Source organism: Hyaena hyaena, unplaced genomic scaffold (genome assembly GCF_003009895.1).
Source record: "Hyaena hyaena isolate Hyena2069 unplaced genomic scaffold, ASM300989v1 scaffold_194, whole genome shotgun sequence".
NCBI classification, from domain to species: Eukaryota; Metazoa; Chordata; class Mammalia; order Carnivora; family Hyaenidae; genus Hyaena; species Hyaena hyaena.
In genome coordinates, this window is record NW_024080826.1 from 96,019 (window position 1) to 117,008 (window position 20,990).

At 41.5% G+C, this 20,990-nt stretch overlaps 1 protein-coding gene across 2 annotated transcripts in view; it reads right to left on the reverse strand.

Annotated features, from left to right (window-relative positions):
- LOC120237963 (serine/threonine-protein kinase MRCK alpha-like) overlaps positions 1-20,990 on the reverse strand; it is a 64,669-nt gene that overhangs the window by 33,694 nt on the left and 9,985 nt on the right. For both annotated transcript variants that reach the window (XM_039241515.1, XM_039241516.1), the window contains exon 5: positions 9,164-9,274. In XM_039241515.1, the coding sequence (XP_039097446.1) occupies positions 9,164-9,274 (111 nt within the window). The remainder of the gene's footprint in view (positions 1-9,163; positions 9,275-20,990) is intronic.

Sequence of the window (20,990 nt, forward strand, 5' to 3'; positions counted from 1 at the left end):
AATACCGAGATTTCCTGTATATTCCCTGCCCCCATACATGCATAGCCTCCCCAATTATCAGCACCCCCCACCAGAATTACAACTGATGAAACAATGACGACACATCATAATCACTCAAAGTCCATAGTTTGCATTAGGGTTCACTCTTGGTGTTGTACATTTGTGGGTTGGACACATGTGTAGGCATGTATCCACCATTATGATATCGTACAGAATATTCTCACAGCCTTTGTCTATTCATCCCTTCTCCCCCACCCACGGCAACCACTGATCTTTTCTCTATACCCATGGTTTTGCCTTTCTCAAATGTCATATGGTTGGAATCATACAGTATATAGCCTTTGCATATTAACTCTTTTATTAATAATTTAATGTCTCTTCATGGCTTTTCATGGCTTGGTAACTCATTTCTTGTTAGTAGTAAATAATGTTCCATTGTCTGGATGGACCACAGTTTATCCATTTACCTACTGAAGGACATCTTGGTTGCTTCCAAGTTTTGGCAACTACGAATAAAACTGTTATAAACAGGCATGTACATAATTTGATGTGGAGATAAGGTTTCATTTTATTTAGGTAAATATGAAGGAGTGCGATTGCAAGGCAGTATGGTAAGAATATGTTTAGAAGTATAAGTAAGTGCCAGGCTGTCTTCCACAGTGGCTCCACCATTTGCATTCTCACCAGCAGTGAGGGGAGTTCCTGTGGCTGCACGTCCTCACCAGCATTTGGTATTGTCAGCGTGTTCCAGATTTTGGCCATTCTGATAGGTGTGTAGTGGTATCTCATTTTAATTTGCACTTCTCTGATGACATACGATAGGAAACATCTTTTCACATGCTTATTTGTAGTCCATGTATCTTCTTTGTTGAAGTACCTGTTTCGATTTTTGGCTGACTTGTATGTGTTTGCTTTCTCATTATTGCTTTGAAGAATTCTTTGTGTATTTTGGATAACAGTTTAAGTTTGTGTTTTGCAAGTATTTTCTCCCAGTCTGTACATTGTCTTGCATTCTCTTGATATTGTCTTTTACAGAAAAGGTTTTAATTTTAATGGAGTCCAGCTTATCAATAATTTCTTTTGTGGATTGTGTCTTTCTTATTATGTCCAAAAAGTCATTGCCAAACTCACAGTCATCTAGATATCTAGAATTTCTTCTAGAATATCTTCTATGAATCTTATAGTTTTGCATTTTACATTTATATCTGTGATCCATCTTGAGTTAATTTCTTGAAGAGTGTAAAGTCTGTGTCTAGATAGAATAATATAAACCATCCCATATGAACATCAGAGAGAAAACATACAGGAAAGATGGGACTATTTCAAAAGATGTAACATCAGAGTCCCAGAAGGAAAGTATAAAAAGAATGAGGCTGAGAAAGTACTCAGAAAAATAATGGCTGAAAATTTCCTAAGCTTGACAAAAGACAATAGATTTAAGAAGCTAAATTGAATTCCAAACACGATAAACCCAAAGAAACATATGCCAAGACACGATGTAGTAAAACTTCTGAAAACTAAAAGCAAATCATCATCATCATCATCATCATCATCATCATCATCATCATGAAAGCAGCCAGAGACAAACAGCATATTAAAGTGGAACCTCCCTGGAGGTGCCTGGGAGGCTCAGTTTGTTAAGTATCTGACTCTTTAAAAATTTTTTTTAATGTTTTATTTACTTTTTAGAGAGACAGACAGACAGAGTAGAAGTGGGGGAGGGGCAGAGAGAGAGGGAGACACAGAATCTGAAGCAGGCTCCAGGCTCTGAGCTGTCAGCCCGGAGCCCAATGCAGAGCTCGAATGCATGAACCATGAGATAATGACCTGAGTCAAAGTCAGACGCCAAACCTACTGAACTACTCAGGCACCCCAAGCATCTGACTCTTGATCTCAACTCAGGTTTTGATCACCATGTCATGAGTTCAAGCCCTGCATTGGACTCGGAGCTTACTTAAAAGATAATAATAAAGTGAACACGCTGCCCTCAAAAAGTGAAGTGGAACCCAATGTATGTTGCTAAGTGAAGCTTAGCAGTCTGGAAAAGCTGTGTGATTACAACTGTATGACACAGTGGAAAAAGCAAAAGTATGACAATAGTAAAAAGATCAGTGGTTTCTGGGATTTCAAGTAGAGACAGGGACAAAAGGAACCGTAGGTGGGGCACAGGAACTTTTAGGGCAGGGAGACTGCGCTCACGTGATACTGTAATGGTAGCTACAGCCCATCATCCCTTATCTGTCTAGCTGTACATCTGTAAAATGTATAATCTAAAATGTGAGCCTGAACTATGGACTTCTGTTAATGACAACGGCTCATTAATTGTAACAAATGCTCCACACGAATGTAAGTTGTTAATAATGGAGGAAACTAGAGGGTGGGAAGGGTGAGACAGGTAAGCAGGAACTTTGTACTTGCCACTAAGTCTTTCTGTAAATGTAAAACTACCCCAAAATAAAGTCCATTGATTTTTTTCAGTGATTGGAAAATCAAGACCATATCAGAAGGTCTGCATTTGTCCACAGTATACCTAGGACAGCTACAATGAAGGAAATGAAGGAATCAAAAAGAAGAACATGGGAAGAGTAAAAATATGGATAAATACAATAGATTTTCTAAATTAGATGGTGGGAGCAAAAATTATAACGTTGTCTAATGTTCCTCAGTGTATATAGAGAAATACGTAACACAATTACATTACAAATGGGAAGAATAGAAAGGAATAAAAGGAGGTGAAGTTTCCACCCCTCATTTGATCAGGAAAAAGGTTGTTGACACAGGATAGTAGTAAATGACATATACATAATGGAATATCTTAGATGAAGTAGACCAGTTTCCCCAAAAGTACACACTACCACAACTCACCCAATAGGAGATAAGTAATTTGAATTGTCTGATAAATTAAAGAAATTAAGTTTGTCATTTAAAAACTCCCAAAAGATACCTCCAGAACAGCTTTATTGGAAAGCTATAGCAAATGTTTATTTCAGGGAAATAAAGGTGATTCAATATTTGAAAATCAGTCAATATAATCTATTATGTTAACAGGCAAAAGAACAAAAAACCTCACAATATAGTACATTAATGCATAAAAAGTGTTTGCCAAAATTTAACATCAATTTGTGATTTAAAAAATCTCTTAGCAAACTAGGAAGAGAGGTGAACTTCCTCAACTTGATAAAAAGCATCTACAAAAATCCTACCATGTACATTATAATTAATTGTGAAAGATTGAATTGTTTTCCCTTAAAATGAATACGAGAGATGTCCATTTTTATCACATAGCAGTAGAAGTTCTAGCCAGGGCAATAAGGTAAGAAAAGGAAATAAAATCACACAGAGTAGGGAAGAAGGAAAAAACTGTACCTATTTTCAGATGACATGATTGTTTATGTATAAAATTCCAAGGAATCTACAAAAACAAAAACCTCCTGGAAATTAATAAATGAGCTTAGCAGGTTCTCAAGTTACAAGATCAACATACAAAAATAAATTGTACTTCAACAATACTAGCAACAAATACATGGAAATTGAAGTTTAAAATACAGTACCATCTACAATTGCTAAAAAAAAAAGTAAATCTCACAAAACATGTACAAGACTTGTGTGTTCAAAACCACAAAATGCTGAGGAAAGACATCAAAGAATATCTGAATAAGTGGAGAGGCATACTGAATTCATGAACTGGAAGATTCAATACAGTTAAGATGCCAATTCCCTCTAGATGAAATACATACATAAATAAATGGTTTATAGATGTATACATAAATACATTTATATGTACATAAATACATACATAAAAATGGTTTAATGCCATTTCTCTCAAAATATAGTAGTACAAGACTTTGTTATAGATATAAATACTATTATTCTAAAATGTATATGGAAAGAGGATATATGGATGTTTATTCACAGAAGATATGATCATATGTAAAGAAAACCCTAATGAGTCCCCAAATTTCAGTAAAAGCTAATAAACAAATATAGCAAAGTTTGCAGGATACATAAGAATCAGCTGCATTTTTATACACTCAAGAATGAACAGTAGGAAAAGGAAATTAAGAAAACAGTTCCATTTATAATATCATGAAAAAGAAAAAAAAATGCTTAGGATTAAAGACCTATATGTGAGACCTGAAACCATAAGACTCCTAAAAGAAAATATAGGCAGAAATCCCTTGGACATTACACTTAGCAACATATTTATGGTATGTCTCCTCAGGAAAGGGAAATGAAAGCAAAAATAAACTATTGGGACCACACCAAAATGAAAAAAAAAATATTTGTACAACAGAGGAAGACATCAAGATGAAAAGGCAACGTACTAATTGGGAGAAGATATTTGCAAATGCTATACCCAGTAAGGGTTAGTATCCAAAATATATAAAGTACTCATGCAACTCAACACCAAAAAAAAAAAAATAGAAAAAAAAATCCGATTTTAAAATGCGCAGAGGACCTGAATAGACATTTTTCCGAAGAAGACATCAGATGGCCAACAGACACATGAAAAGATGGTCAGCGTCCCTATCATCAGGACATGCAAATCAGGACTACAGTGAGATACCACCTCACACTAGTCAGAATGGCCATTGTCAAAAAGATAAGAAATAAGTGTGGATAAGGATATGGAGGAAAGGGACCCCTCATCCACTTGGTGGAAATGTAAACTGGTGCAGCTACTGTGGAAAACAATATGGAGGTTCCTCAAAAATTTTAAAATAGAAATACCATAAGATCCAGTAATTCCACTGCTGGGGATTTACCCAAAGAAAATGAAACCACTAATTCAAAAAGATATATACACCCCTATGTTTATCACAGCATTATTTACAATAGCCAGGATACGGAAGCAACCCAAGTGTCCATTAATAAATGAGTGGATAGAGAAGATGTGAGTATATATAAGTGAAATAAATCAGAGAAGGGCAAATGTGGTATGATTTCACTTATATGTGTAATCTAAAAAACGAAACAAATTAACAAACGAAAAACAAAAAAATGCCCATAAATACAGAGAACAAACTGGTGGTTTGCAGAGGGGAGCTGAAGGGTAGGATGGGTGAAATGGGTGAAGGGAATCAAAAGGTACAAACTTCCAGTTATAAAGTAATTCATGGCAATGAAAAGTACAGCAGAGGGAGTATGGTCAGTAATTTTGTAATAATCTTGTAGTAACCACATTTATCATGGTGCTTATTGAGTGATGTGTATAGAATTGTTGAATCACTATGGTGTACACCTGAAACTAATATGACTCTGTATGAAACTATACTTCAATAATGCAAAAACAAAAAAGAAAAAGCAATATACGTATCTTAATTTAAAAATACTTTATTGCTAAAAATTGCTGTCATCTGAGCTTTAGTGAGTCATAGTCAATGATCACAGATTACACCGCAAATATAATAAGACTTAAAAAGTGGAACTATTGCAAGAATGATCGAAATCTGACCCAGAGACAAGAAGTGAGCAAATGTTGTTGGAAAAATGGAACCCAGAGACTTGCTAGACACAGGGTTGCCCCAGACCTTCAATTTGTAAAAAACGCAGTCTCTCTAAAGTGCAGCACAACAAAGGCAATAAAATGGGGCTCAGCTGTACAGATTATTAGGGAAATAACAGACTGGTCAATGAATGGGACTGGGGCAGCTATCATGGGGGCAAAACTTAGGTTTCTATTTCCTGGCAAACAAAGATATAATTCCCTAAATGTGAAAAAGCAAAACCTTAACTCTGTTCGGAACTTTTGGGATAGAAGGATAGGATAGAAATGAATTTCTCAGAAAACACCCCAAAAGGGCAAGCAGTATAAGAAAGGACTGATGAATTTTAACCATGTCAGAATTAAAAACCTCAGTGTGACAAAATGAAAATGATAATTTTATTGCTTTACATCCATCGGAATTGCAAAATTTCAGATGCCTTGTGGCAGTTAGTGTTAACATGTTTATAAAGAAATGAGAATATTTTACGCAGTACTAAGTAAAGTCAAAGCTGATTTTCAAAAACTCTCTTGCCAGGGCAGAAGAGTGCACAGTGTATAAGAGTGTATTATACACTAGTGGAGATGCAAAGCTCAAGTGGGTGAGGGTGGGCTTGCTGCACAGGTGGGAGATTAGTCACAGGAGGGAATTAGAAGTGTGGAAAGAGACAAAACTAGAATAAGCCCTGTGATCTTGGATTGAAGTTATTTATGTGTGCATGAACTCAGTTGTCACAGGTAGGTAGGTAGGTAGGTAGCGAGCTAGTGGATTGATAAATGGATGATGATGATAGAGAGGTAGATGATAGGTAGGTAGGTGGATAGATGGATGGATGGATGGATGGATGGATGGATGGATGGATGGACAGATTCCTACCTGTAGACTGGTATACAAGTTTATTTTTCTCCAATAAAAGGGCTTGGAATAGTAATACTCCAATAGCAGTGAGCACACCTAACATTCAGAGGTAGGTGCCTCGGTGCCTCCCAATGGCATTCTAAATGCCATTCTCCACTAAAAGCGATTGGTGTCCTTGGAAGAGATGGCTGACAGCAGGGCTGGGGCAATACCATACAGATGAGCCGGTGCATCTTGTTCTGCCAGATAGAAAGAAGGTGTTGCAGGCATGATGAAGACATGTCAGGACACAGTGGCAAAGAAAGGACTCACGTAGACCATATCTGTGACCATTTGAACATCAGAATAAATAATGACACTAGTGGATTATAAGCCATTGGATAAAAGAGGAAATCATGAGCCTGTACAGATATAAATAAACTGAAAGGTGGGTGAGAAACTGGGTACTTAAATGGTTTCAGAGTACCTCTCTACGAAACACTTATGAATCACAGAGGAAAAGAGAGGCCTGGAAAATCCTACCTTAGCACAATGGTCAGAGCAAACACCCTGCCTGGTGGGGTGCAGTGAGAGAGCCACAGCATCGCTTCTGTGATGGTCTCGCCTGTGACGCATGACCTGCATAAATCCCCGAGGAAACTTTTCTTTCTCTTTCTTTCTTTCTTTCTTTCTTTCTTTCTTTCTTTCTTTCTTTCTTTCTTTCTTTCTTTCTTTCTTTCTTTCTTTCCTTTCTTTTTAATGAGCATTCTACTCTACATGGGACTGTGGCTTTTGAGAGTTTCAAGGTCACAAAATCAAACAAAGACTAAGGAACTGTTGCAGATGGGAAGAGACTGAAGAGGGGTGACAAGGGCAGGCAAAGCAGCATTTTGAACCAGGTCCTCTTGCTGTGATGGACGCCACAGGGACAGCAGGTGAAACCTGAATGGGGCCCTTGGTTCAGGAGGTAGTAATGCGTCGCCACAAGGGACGATGGCTGTGCTGTGTATGTGTACACACATGTAAGAGAATATTCTTAACTGTGAGGAATACACTCTGAAGTATTTGAGGGGATGGGAAATCAGGTGGCAGCCCTCAGTCGTCTAGGAAAAATAAATTCACACTGTCCCTGCAAAGTTTCCATGAAAGCTGTGACTGTTCCCAAAAAATGGAACCATTCTGTTGCCAAAGTTTTACATCGAAAATACACACATATCCTATGAAAAGTTAACTTTATAAATTAGGAGCAGTAAGAGATTAGCAACAATAAGTAATAACAGAATTGGACAGTTGTTACGATGTGCTGTGATAAGTTACGTGAGTGGCCTCTCTCTCTCCCGGAAAAATTCTCCGTACTATACTCGCCCTTCTCCTTGTCATGGTACGAGCTCGTGAAGCGCCTGTGTGCTGAGGCGAACGAGGTGAATGACGTAGGCACTGTGACACGGTGTTAGGGGACTACTGACCCGAGCGTATGTCAGAGGAGGGTCTTCTGCTTCTAGACCCTGGTTGCTGCAGATAACAAAAACCATGGACTGGGGGTGCGGGGGGGGGACTACCGTGGGAGCAGCAAGGATGATCAGGCTCGTTATGACAAAGAAATGGTAGTCATGAAAAATGGCCAAATGCCCATCAAAAGGAGCAGGTTTCTGTAACGCTGAGTACATGGGTATGGTACGCAGCAGTCAGCACGAATGGAGTGTCCGCGTGACTGGTCGTAGAACGAGAGGGGTGCTGTTCGCGGGAGTGTTTGAAACAAGCCAAGCGATCCCCGCCCTTGAAGGACACATGCATGTGACACAGCGGATAAGAAGGTGGCCCGAAGAGTGCACACCTCCTCCGATGGCCAGTGACCTCCCGGGAGGAGGGAGAAGGTGGTCACATGCGTACCGGACTCCCACTTACATCTTAACTTCTCTTATCTGACACAAGGCTGCCACTGTTTTACTAAATCTGTGAGTAGTGGCCGTGTGGATTTGTGATAGGTTATTCCTCTGTGATGCAAATATTTTCATTATGAAAAGTTTAAAACAGGACCATAAAATAAAATTGTTCTCAGAAGTTCAGAAGCTCTGGACAGAATTTGCAGATAAGGTCTGGCCTGGCGACAAGCCACAATGAAGCTTTCCCAAAGACGCACGGCTCCCCTCCCAGCACGTGGCCGGCCCCCAGGATTCCACAGCGACAGCAGAGCCCCTGCCCGGATTACCGAGGTGACGGAGATGCAGAGCAGGAGCGAGTGAGCTGAGAGACACCGAACCCTTTAACCTCTGGAGGAAAGATTTCCTTTTGCAGAGAATCGCAGTCTCTGATTAACAGGAAGGAAGGGCCAAGGAAGAGTTGTTTTACGCCCCATTAGAAGATAAGAAAATACCTCAAATTTTAACGAGCGACGTCACAAGGATATTTTTCTACCTTGCTAATTATACATAACACCAGACGTGATGTTACGATGTGATAGGTTTCCGCTACGTGGTGACCCCTGATGCTAACACAGCAGTGCGAGCAGCCAGAGCGTTGCCCTTCGGCACTGTGTCCCCTTGCGGCTGGCACCACCGCCGTACCAGCCATCCCATACTTACGGCCCTGACTGCGTCGTCTGCTCCATTAAACCCGACCTTCAGAGTAGACCCCGTCCTGAAGCCTGTTCTCCCAGAGCCGGCCGAAGCTCTGTCATCGGCACTGCTTTTCGGGAGGGGCGTGCTCACCTGGGTCTGTCATCTCTGACCCCTGAGACTCCCTGATGGACTCCGCCAGCCCAGCAGGGTGTTTGGTGAGGAGAGAAACGCCCCTCTGTTACGCGTGAAGGGCTTGTGAGCAGAGCAACCCTGGGGAGGCACCTTAACTGGGGCGGCTTCGTCTGCACTGTGTGAGGACGGAGATGTGGACCTGGAACTGATGTAGAACTGGATCTTGAGGTTCTGTTCAAATATGTTCTCAGCTGGGTCTGTCTAGAAAAACAAGTTAGGGGAAACAAAATTCCAGAGATCATTGTATAGAACACATTTTTAAAAAATGTTTATTTTTGAGAGAGAGAGAGGAGAGACAGAGTGCAAGCAGGGGAGGGGCAGAGAGAGAGGGAGACACAAATCCAAAGCAGGCTCCAGGCTCTGAGCTGAGGCTTGAACTTGGGAACAGCAAGGTCGTGGCCTGAGCTGAAGTCAGACACCTGACTGACTGAGCCACCCATGTACCCCTAGGACACATGGTTCTTAATGTAAGTCATGAATGTTAGGATATTTCTCTGTAAGAAACCATACTGTGAGCATTTTTGTTAGAAGTATCCCAGCAGAGAAGGCAGGTTCCAGAAGGCCGCAGTGCAGAGCAGTCGCCTCCAGCACACCACTGAGCGCGGCTCACCCCTTCCACTGAAAGCGCCAGGACCCACAAGAAGGTGAGCAGGCACATTCTAGGCAGAGAGGGTATTTGAGAAACGAACTCGAAGCTCAAGAGACGAATTCTGTCCCTGAGAGTACCCGACGAAGGTTCCGGCACTTTGGCATGTTGATTATTTTGAATTAAAGTTACTTGAGCAACAGTCAGTGCAAGGAGGGCACTCTGACCCTCCTCTGTCTTCCTAAAAGCAGGCGATAAATCTCCCCCGTGAAAGGTGTCCTCCCCGTACCAGAGGCGGAAGACATTCCTCTCACCAGAGATCTGGGGTATTTGGGGCCAGGAAGGCTGTACGCACAAACCTAGTTTAACGAGCCCACATCTTCCCAGTTACTACTTCAGCTTTCAGTGCCCGAAGCCCAAACCCTTTATTGGCCTGTGATTTGTTTCTTTGTTTAAACTGTATAAAAACTTCCTGCACTAGTCACTTCTCCTGCGAAGACTCCCTCATACAAGTCAAAATTCAGTTAAAATCTGTATGTTTTTCTCTTGTTAATCTCTTATGTCAGTTTAATTCCCACCCAGCCCCAGACCCAGAGAGGTGGGGGGAGAATTGTTCCTCCCACCCACTGCATTGGGCATGAAATGAAAAGTAAAAGAAGTGAATCAAACTTGTAACTTATGGTACAAACCCAAGCCCCTATTTACTTAACAGCAGAGAAACACTGGCACGCAGGGTCGGCATCTTGTATGTTAAGAAATGTTTAAAATGGGGGCGCCTGGGTGGCTCAGTCGGTTAAGCGTCCGACTTCAGCTCAGGTCATGATCTCGCGGTTCGTGGGTTCGAGCCCCATGTCGGGCTCTGTGCTGACAGCTAGCTCAGAGCCTAGAGCCTGTTTCCGATTCTGTGCCTCTCTCTCTCTCTGATCCTCCCCTGCTCATGCTGTCTCTATCTCTCTCTCAAAAATAAATAAAATATTAAAAAAAAAGAAATGTTTAAAATGTTCTTTAGACGATCACATAATCCATAGTTTAGGGGCACCTGGGCGGCGCAGTCGGTAAGCATCTGGTTCTTGGTTTCTGCTCAGGTCATGATCTCTCTCTCTCTCTCTGCTCTTCCCCTGCTTACTCTCTCTTTCTCAAAATAAATAAACTTTTAAAAATATGTAATTTAGTGATTTCCAAAATTATAAAATGTCTTGAGTGAAATGCAGCTGCAGGGTGTTTCTGTGTGGAAGAGGGTGGGTCAGAAGACAGGGGGGACCTGTAGGCAGCCTCGGAGTCACACACACAAACACACACACACGCACACACACACGCACACACGCACACACACACATGCACACACATGGTGGTTTATGTGGTATCTGGGACTAAAAACACTGTGTTCTGCTATTTTCATACACTTAAAATTTAATATTGTCAGAAAGAAACATATCTAAAATGGAGTCACTCACGTCAAGCCCCACCAAGGCTTCACACCTAATCCAGTTTCAGCCACTCCCAGGAGTGGAAATGAAGCCAGTCAGTCTGGAATTTCTACTCCTCTAGTGAGGAAATCTGCTGATAAGACCCCAGCTCTCCCTCCTCCTCCTCCGGAAAGAAGACCTTGCCTGAGATAACCCTGTCTTTTCTTTTGCTAATAACATTCTTGTCCCACCTGCTCCTGTGCATAAAAGCCTTCCATTCAGAGCTCTCTTCTGTTTGTTGAATGGGATTCACAAGTTGTTGAACGGGGCCAATTGGATCTTTACATTTATTCTGTTGAGCCTTTACAATACACATAAAATTATGCTGGTGGTGGTCGTGGTGGCGATGGTGACCGTAACTGGGGATTTCGGGGTTTGGGGGAGCTGGGAGACGTCACAGAAAGGCTTACGTGGCCCGAGCTGCCCTTAGTCTTCGAGCCTTCACTGATGAAAACAAAAACAAAAACAAGCAAACAAAACCCTAAGACTTTGTATGAGCACATTCTTGGGCCAAGAGGACAAACTCTGTAGATTCAGGCCAGATAATTAGGAGCAGAAACAATTGATGTGCGAAACAAAACTCTCTGGCTTAGTAAGTTCCTTCCTAAACTTGTTTTCAGTTCAAGGCAGCATCAGCTACGTGCCTTACATCCTCAAACGCCCTGGTTTTTCCCTCAGGTTGGGGCCAGTATCTTTCATTGTTCATTCATGTGACCGCTGTTGTGAAATACAACACACTACTCATGTGACATTTGATCAGTGCTTTTTTTTGGTGTGGAGAATTTAAAAGTCTGCTTTTGGATTCATTCCCATATTTAATTCCGTTTTCTAGGTGGCTGATATTTAAGAAGTCAGCAAGGCTCCCAACAAAGTCATTAAGCCTAATGCTGAAGGTTGGAACTCAAAAGCCAGCACTGCCTGCCCGTCACTACTATAATCGATGGATGTGTTATTCCCTGGTAGGGTGTGAGCCGCCCGAGGGGGAGCCCTTGTGCTTCGGGCTTGCCCCGCCCTCACCACCTTGCCCAGTGCACGATGGAAACTCACGTCCTCCTGCGGTCCCTCATTCCACCTCCCCGCCTCTGCTCACAGTCACCTCTACTCACAGTCACATGGGTCATCCTCCTCTGCCTTGTTAGCCATTCCATTTAACACTGGTCTCCTCTCTCTCTCTGTCTCTCTCTGTCTCTCTGTCTCTCTCTGTCTCTCTCAATCTCTCGTTTCAGTGTCAGATGTAGCACACACGTGCAGGGTAAAGGGCCTAAGTCGCATCGTGTTAATTCATGAGTATAATGCACACGGCCAGGAAAGTACCACCGACATTTAAAAATGGGACATTGTGCTGGTGAGATTCATCCATGGTGTTGTGTACGGCCACAGCTTCTTCCTTTTGATTGTGTGCGGTATCTCATTATACTAAAACACCACATTTTCCTTATTTACTCCCAATTTGATCAACATTTGGGTTTGTTCCCGTTTTAGCTGTTAAGAACAATCTTATATGTGGGGAACCTGGGGGGCTCAGTCAGTTGAGCATCTGACTCTTGGTTTCAGCTCAGGGCGTGACCTCACAGTTTTGTGGGTTCAAACCCTGCATTGAGCTCTGTGCTGACAGCCAGGAGCCTTCTTGGGCTTCTCCCTCTCTCTGCCCCTCGCCCGTTCCCACTCTGTCTCTCTCAAAAAAAAAAAAAGAGAGAGAAAGAGAACATTCTTATATGTATTTCCTGGGCGTGGATGTGCAAGATCCCTAGAGTGACCTTCTAGGAATGGACCGACAGTCTGCACTTCTCACGGCACCACTCCCTCGCCAGTCCTTGCCTTGCCGGGTTTTTATCTCAAGCATTTCAGTAACTGTGTAGTGCTGTGCTGTCTCATGAGGCTTGGGGCTTCTAGTATGCTTATTGTCTATTTGTCTATTTGGATTTCCTCTTGATGAATTGCCTGTTAAGTTTCTTGCCACTCCCTCCTGAGTTGACTGACTTTTTCTTATTGACCTAAGGTTCTTGGTATACTCTGGATATGAGCCTTTGTTAGTTCTTGCGTCACAGGGATCTTTCTCCACTGTGAGGCTCATGTTTTAATAACCTTCTCCCACTGCTCTCAGTGCAGCTTTATAATAAGTATCCATAGATGCCTCTTTTTCTGGACATTATTCTGTTCTGTATGTCTTTGTCTCTGTGCATTTGCCGATACCATACTCTTTTAATTACTGTAGTATTTTTTAATGTTTTATTTATTTCTGAGAGAGAGACAGAGAGACAGAGACAGAGAGAGACAGCATGAGCAGGGAGGCTCAGAGAGAGAGGGAGACACAGAATCTGAAACAGGCTCCATGCTCTGAGCTGTCAGCACAGAGCCCGACGTGGGGCTCAGGCCCACGAACCACGAGATCATGACCTGAGTCGAAGTCGGATGCTTAACTGACTGATACCCAGGTCCCCCTAATTACTGTAGTTCTTAACGTCATGACATTTTTTGTTTTATTTTGTTTTGTTTTATTTTTTTGGAGGGAGCATGAGTGGGGGAAGGAGAGAGAGAGAGAGAGAGAGAGAGAATCCCAAGCAGGCTCTGTGCCCAGTGCAGAGCCCAACACCGAGCTTGATCCCATGACCATGAGATCATGACCTGAGGCGACATCAGGAATCTAATGCTCAACCGACTGAGCCACCCAGGTGCCCCCATCATGACATTTTATAGAGAAAGCTCAGCTAAGTTGATCTTCAAAAACATTTTTACTTTCTTGAACTTTTGCATTTCCATATATATTCCAAATTCCATGGGGGAAAAAAATTGGAATTTTTATCAAGATTATATTGAATCCTGCTATATTCAATTGAATCTTCAATCTTGATAGAATGCTAGTTGAACCGATTTTAATTAGTTAAAGGATAATTGAGATCTTTATAGTATCAAGGCATTTCATCTAGGAATATAGTGTTACTCTCTTTCATTTAGGCCTTTTTAAATGTCCCTCTTTACAATTTAATATTTCTCCCTAGAGGTTTTTTTAGCTACTATTAGATTTATTTCTAAATACTTGATTTCTTATCCTATTGTTAGTGATGTCTGTTATAAAAAAGGTAATTAAATTTCTCAATAGTATATAGAAATCCATTTGGTTTCTGTATATTGACAGGGTAGTCTTACTATATTCTGTATATACAATGTATTTCACATATTGATTTTGTATAATGATTTCCACAAATATTTCTGTGTGTTGTATATATATATTAGCAAGTCAACCATCTTGCTAAGCTTTTCAAAATAAGTTGAAAATTTTAATTAATGTTGAAAAGGCTTTCCATATTATATCGAATAGAAATAGTATAGCCAGCATCTTTATTTTTCTCCTAAATGCAATCATTGAAATATTTCAATATTTTACCATTAAAAATGCTGTTTTTTTGTAAATTCTGTGGCTATTACTGGTACCTTCTACGAGATTAAGATGGTTCTTTTCTGCTTCTAGCTTGGGTTGAGGGGCTCTATTTTTGTATGTTAAAAAGATATTGAATTTTATCAGATAGTTTTATGATTTTATTGAAATGATATGATTTTATTTATCTGCTAATATGTTATGCTGATTCATTTTTTAGCGTCAAACTTTGCATTACTAGGACAATACCAAATCAGTCATGCTGTATGTTTTTCATGTATATAAATAGATTCAGTTCCGCCATTTTTTAAAAGAATTCTTCATGCTTAGCATTTCATGGTAATTCCCATTGAACAGCTGAGATTCAAAGGGTCAGATTCGCTGTTTCACCAAGACAGTCCACCTTTGGGCGCTAACAACGAAATACACAGAAAACAAGGCATGTAATCTTTGAATTGTTCCAAAGAACAGCATTGCTGTCAGCGCAGGTGAAACCACGCATGTCCTGGTTAAAATTCAGAACTACGGGGGCGCCTGGGTGGCTTGGTCGGTTAGGCGTCCAAATTTCGCTTAGGTCATGATCTCATGGTTCGTGGGTTCGAGCCCTGCATTGGGCTCTGTGCTGACTGCCGGCTCAGAGCCTGGAGCCTATTTCGGAGTCTGTGTCTCCCTCTCTCTCTGACCCTCCCCTGCTCATGCTGTCTCTCTCTCTCTCTCCTAGAAATAAATAAAAATATTGAAAAAAATTCAGAACTACGGCTCAAAGATACTTCTGTATTTTCAGCCAAAATTCTGGGTGGTATACAGTTTAACAACCTTGGGAGTATCATGATTATAGGCTTACTGTCAATGGTCTTTTAAATCTGTGGCTAAAATTTAAGGCTGTGTTCTTGCTCCCAGTTAAGACAAAAGCTTGTAGTTTTCACAGAAGATGTATAAACCAATAAAATACTAATGAAAAAAAGATCATTCCTTTTGTCCATAGTAACATTAGACTGTAATCTTTCCTTCTAACAGTGTCCTTATCAAGTTACATGACCCACTTAAAATAATTTGGGGAGCGTTTTAGTTAACTAGAGCCACTGCCAAAACAAAACACCGTGGGGCGGGGCGGGGCTCGTCCATCAGGAGTTTAGTTCTCAAGACAAGGGAGCCATCAAGGTGGGGTTCTGGTGAGAGCCCCTCCTGGTTTGCAGACGGCTGCCTTCACCCTTCACCCCTACTTGCCGGGAGGGTGGGGGGAAGGGAAGGAGAGAAACCTCTCTCCCCTACCATATAAAAACCCTGTCTCCAAACACAGTCACATTGAGGGTCAGGGTTTCAACCTAAGTTTTGGAGTGGGGGTGACAAAACTCATTTCTTACGTTCAGTCTCTGGTCCCCCAAACTCGTGGTCTTCCCTCATACGGAATGTTTTCCTTTCACCCCAACATCCCCAAAGCCTTCACTCATCCCAGCACCACCGCTAAGTCTGAAGTCCAGGGTCTTGTGGTCTTGTCTCAGGATCACCTGAGTCCCGTCTGGGAGGCACTGGAGGTGGACTCATCCCGACGCAGATTCCCCTCTGGGAGCGAATCTGTGAAACTGCACAAGCTGTGTGCTTCCGAAAGACACCAGTGGGCCAGGCCTGGGGGTGGAGCTTGGCATCCCAATAGGGAGACGTACAGAAGAAGGAAGGTCCCAGGCAAGTCCAAAACCCAGCCAGGTGAGTTCCTCGCCAGATCAGAAGATTTGAGAATAGTCTTGCCGGGCTCCGTGTCCCCGCATCCAGGCCCGGTGAGGTGACCGCCCCGCCGCCACGGCCCCCCGGCTACTCCGCAGCTACTCTGCCCTCCGAAACCAGGGAGGAAAGAGCTTCCCCCCGAGCCTATGGTGAGAGGGCCCCCCTTCTCTCTGCATTGCCTTCAGGGTCGTTCTTCCCTTTCCTTGAGAAACAGTGCACCTCACAGCCTCGAAGCTCTGTGCTCCGGCGCCATAGGACCCAGTCCTTCATTGTGTCGCCTTTCTCTGCCCCTTCCCTTCAAAGGGGCAGCGTCTGTGCGGTTAGTGCTGCGGCCTCTGCTGAGAGGGCTCCTCACGGTCAGGAGTCGCAGCCTCCATCTCTTATCAGCAGCGGGGCAGCCACACCCTTGCTGTTCTCTCCTTTGCAGTGTGGATAGGATTTTCAACATTTCTAATGTCTGGGGTTTTTTGGTTTGTTTTTTTTTAAGTATTTTAGGGGCACCTGGGTGGCTCCCTCAGTTAAGCATCTGACTTTGGCTCAGGTCATGATCTCATGGTTCGTGGGCTCTGTGCTGACAGCTCAGAGCCTGGAGCCTGCTTCAAATTCTGCGTCTCCCTCTCTCTGCCCCTCCCCTGCTCATGCTCTGTCTCTGTCTCTATCTCCGTCACTCAAAAAATAAATACATGTTAAAAAATTTTTAATAAAAATTAAAGAATGAAAAGTATTTTATTTCAGTTTGCAACAGCACAGTCTATGAAATGCAGGGTTAGAGATGGATCAAAAAGAAGAGTCTTTTTTATCTACTCCTCAGAATAAAACGGTGAACAGGCAGCAGCAACCCCGTCATACTTTCCATAAAAAGCAGTCGTAATTAGATGCCCTTCAGCGTTTCACTCACTTCTTCTTCTTTAATTCTCGCTCCCCTGGGCCCTGGGCCAACAGGCGCTCTCAAGAGTGCTGCTCCTCGGCCGGCACAGGCTTTCTGTCCACGAGGCCTGAGACTGTTGTTGAAGGCGAGGCCATGTCTGCAGAGCGTGGCAGAGCCTCACAGGGCAAGCAGAAGCAGCCGGTTGATGACGATGAAGTTCTAGGGCAGGCTCCTTACTCTGCCCACCCAAACATTCATCTCCTCAAAAAACACCCGTAACGTTTTGACTAGATGTCTGGGCACCCTGTGGCCCAGTCAAGTTGACCCACAAAATTAACCATCATGGGGACTATTCCTTCTTTTTCTATTCTCAGGAAGATTTCCAATAAGATTCGAATTATTTCTCCTTGAAGGTTTGATAGAAACTATCTGGACCTAGAGTTTTTTGGATTTTTTAAAAAAGTTTATTTATTTTGAGAGAGACAGAGCATGAGCAGGGGAGGAGAAGAGAGAGAGAGAGAATCCCAAGCACGCTCTGCAGTGTCAGCACCGAGCCCAACGCAGGGCTCAAACTCACAAACCCTTGAGATCATGACCTGAGCCGAAATCAAGAGTCAGACGCTTAACCAACTGAGCCACCCAGGAGTTTTATTTGTGGAAATATATTTAACAACAGATTCAATTTCTTTAATAATTATGGGGGGGAGGGGCGCCTGGGTGGCTCAATAGGTTAAGTGTCTGACTTCAGCTTAGATCATGATCTTGAAATTTGTGAGTTCAAGCCCTGCATCGGGCTCTGTGCTCACAGCTCAGGATTCTGTGTCTCCCTCTCTCTACCCCTCCCCTGCTCATGCTCTGTCTCTCTCTCTCTCTCTCAAAATAATAAATAACATAAAAAAATAATTATAGGAAATTTTAAGTTTTTCATATTTTTTCTTGAATTGATTTAAATAAGTGATATTTTCTAATAATTTGTCCAAATTTTTCTTATCTATGATATGAAACTTTTTTATATTTTGAAATGGTCCAAAATTATTATTGTACTCTATTATCTTCAACTATCTGCCTCAGATATGATGTCCTTTTTATCAGTTTTGATATTGTCCTTATGTGCCTTTTCTTCCTACCTTGTTTCTTCATGAACCATCACACACTTTTGTCACTTTTATTAGCTTTATCAAGGTGAAACTATCAGCTTTACTGTTCTTTTGATTTTGTTACTTTTTCTACATCATGAATTTTTGCTTTTAAGTTTTATTATTTTTTGCCTTCCACCCTCTTCAAGTTTAAATTGCTCTTTTTCTGTAACTTCTAAAATGGATGCTTAGCTTCTTTGCAGGCTTTCTTCTGTTATATTTTATGTACATAAGGCTGTATGCGTTTTTTTAAGTACTGCTTTAGCTGCATTCCACAAATATTGATGTGTAATGTTTTTGTTGTTATTCAGTCCACACCATTTTCTAATCTCCATTAGAATTTCTCCTTTGATTCAGGGTTTACTTAAAAATGTATTTCTTAATTTACAAACAGGAATTTAATGTCTATTCTTAGAGTATTTATTTCTAACGAGACTCTAATGTAGCTAACTCTCCATGAGTCCAGCCCACTGACATTTGTTGAGACTTAGTTTGTGGTCCATCTGCTCGTTTTTAAAAAAATAGTTTTGTGATTTTTAAGAAAGTGTTTTCAACATCTGTTATGTGTCCTCTTCTGTATTTGTGCATTAGGCCAATTTTGTGATCATTCTGCCCTATCGGTTACTGAACAATGGATCTGTCTCTCCTTGTACTTCCGTCAATTCCCATATGATACAGATTCAAGGCGCACCCTTTGGTCTATATATATTTAAAACTAGTATGACTTCTAGGTAAAAGTGGCCCTTCATTATATAATTAAGTGACTTTACTTCCAATAATATTTTGTGTGTGTGTTAGGTTTCATCTGATATTTACATAATGATCTCAGTTTGGGGCGTCTGGTGGCTCAGTTGATTGAGCATCCGATTCAATTTTGGCTCATCTTGATCCCAGGATCATGGGATGGGGCCCTTGTTGGACTCTGCACTGAGGGTGAAGCTCTACTGAAGACTCTCTCTCTCCCTCTGCCTCTCTTTCTCTCTAAAATTAAAAAAAATTTAATTTTTAAAAATTAAAAATGCTTTCTATAGCTGAAATTTAGAGGTTTCCCTCATGAACGGGTATATGTTATATTTTATTTTTATCTACACAATATTTATTTTGTCACTGGAGCATATGCTGTTTTTGCCTTTGACCTTCTTCATACTGTCTCTATTCTGTTTGTACTTGCCCTAGAAATGTGAGCATGCGTAGTCAACCCCACAAATCCGAATGTGATCAAATCCTTCCCCTCCTCCTGGGCAATCCCTGAGTCTTGGAATATTTTAAATTTGCTTACCTCTCTCCTGAATTAAATGTTATTGTCTCCATTTTTAAGTTCATCTTGTTTTGATTTTTTTAATTTATTTTTTTTTTTTTAATTTCTGAGAGACAGAGACAGCATGAGCAGGAAAGGGTTAGAGAGAGAGGGAGACACAGAATCTGAAACAAGCTCCAGGCTCTGAGCTGTCAGCACAGAACCCGACGCGGGGCTCAAACCCACAAACCTTGAGATCATAACCTGAGCCAAAGTCGGACACTTAACCGACTGAGCCACCCAGGTGCCCCCATCTTTTTTTGATTTTTAATCCTCTTGGCATTATTACCACTATTTTATTTAGTCAATATTAATTTACATTTGCTCATGTTTACCACTTTCTCCATTCTCTGTACTTCTCTTAAACTTACCCTTCATGACCAGTTTCTCTCTACCTAAAGTACATTCTTTAGAATTTCCTTTAGTGAGATTGTGTTGCTGACAGATTCTCTTCTCTTAGTTCTCATTTGCCTATAAGTGAAAGAAATTCACCCTCATTTTTGAAAGATGTTTCTGCTGTGCATATATTTCTAGGCTGATGAGATTTTCTTAAAGCAAGTGAATGTGTCTTTCTTCTTCTCGCCTCTGTTGATATTGTTAGAAGTCAGGTGTCATTCCATCTGCTATCATGTTTAGGTAATCTTTTTTTTTTTTTTTTGGTACTCTGAACAACTTCAGATGTAAGGCTGCAACTTTAGTAGATGTGAATCTATTCACATCAGTCATGCCTGGGATTTGCTAAGCTTCTTGACTCTGTGCGTCTACTCCTGAGTCTGAAAAAGTCTCACTATTATATTTTCAACGATTGCTCTGTTCTCTCCCCTCGGCTCTCAGAACTTGGACCAAATGCTGACCAGAGCTTCTCACCTCACTCCTGCTATGTTTTCCCTTCCAGCTGTGTTTTCCATTATTTTCTCTCTCCATCATGTTCTGATTTGTCTTACAATTCACAAATTTTCTCTTTTGCTCTGTTCATTTTCCTGCCACTTATATCCATATGATTTTCATCTCCAGAAGTTCTGTTTGGTTATTTTCTGAATTCGGCATGCCACATTTTATTGCCTTTTCCCAGCAGTAAGCTCGGGTTTGCCAATTGTCCGTATTTTATGAACTATAAGGTGCACGTTTTATTTTTTACATTGTAACATCTCTGAAATAGTTATATGTATGAAAACCAATGTTGTTTTATCATTACTATCAGCCAAAAAGCACCCATAGAGAGATCATTAATATGCACACAAAATGGAAGTAAGAAATTGGTGTACAAGGGAAAGAAGCATTTGTAAGATCACTATAAAGCAGGTATGAGAGGTTTCTTTTCTCCACTTAAGATACCGGGTATGGGGTACGGGAGTGCCATTTAATTCAGGTTCAGTACACTACCACACTCTAAGATGGACGTGCCCTCGCCCAGGACACAGGGGTGTGGGGGAGGACTGGCCATGACAGGGGCCGCGCTCCTCAGA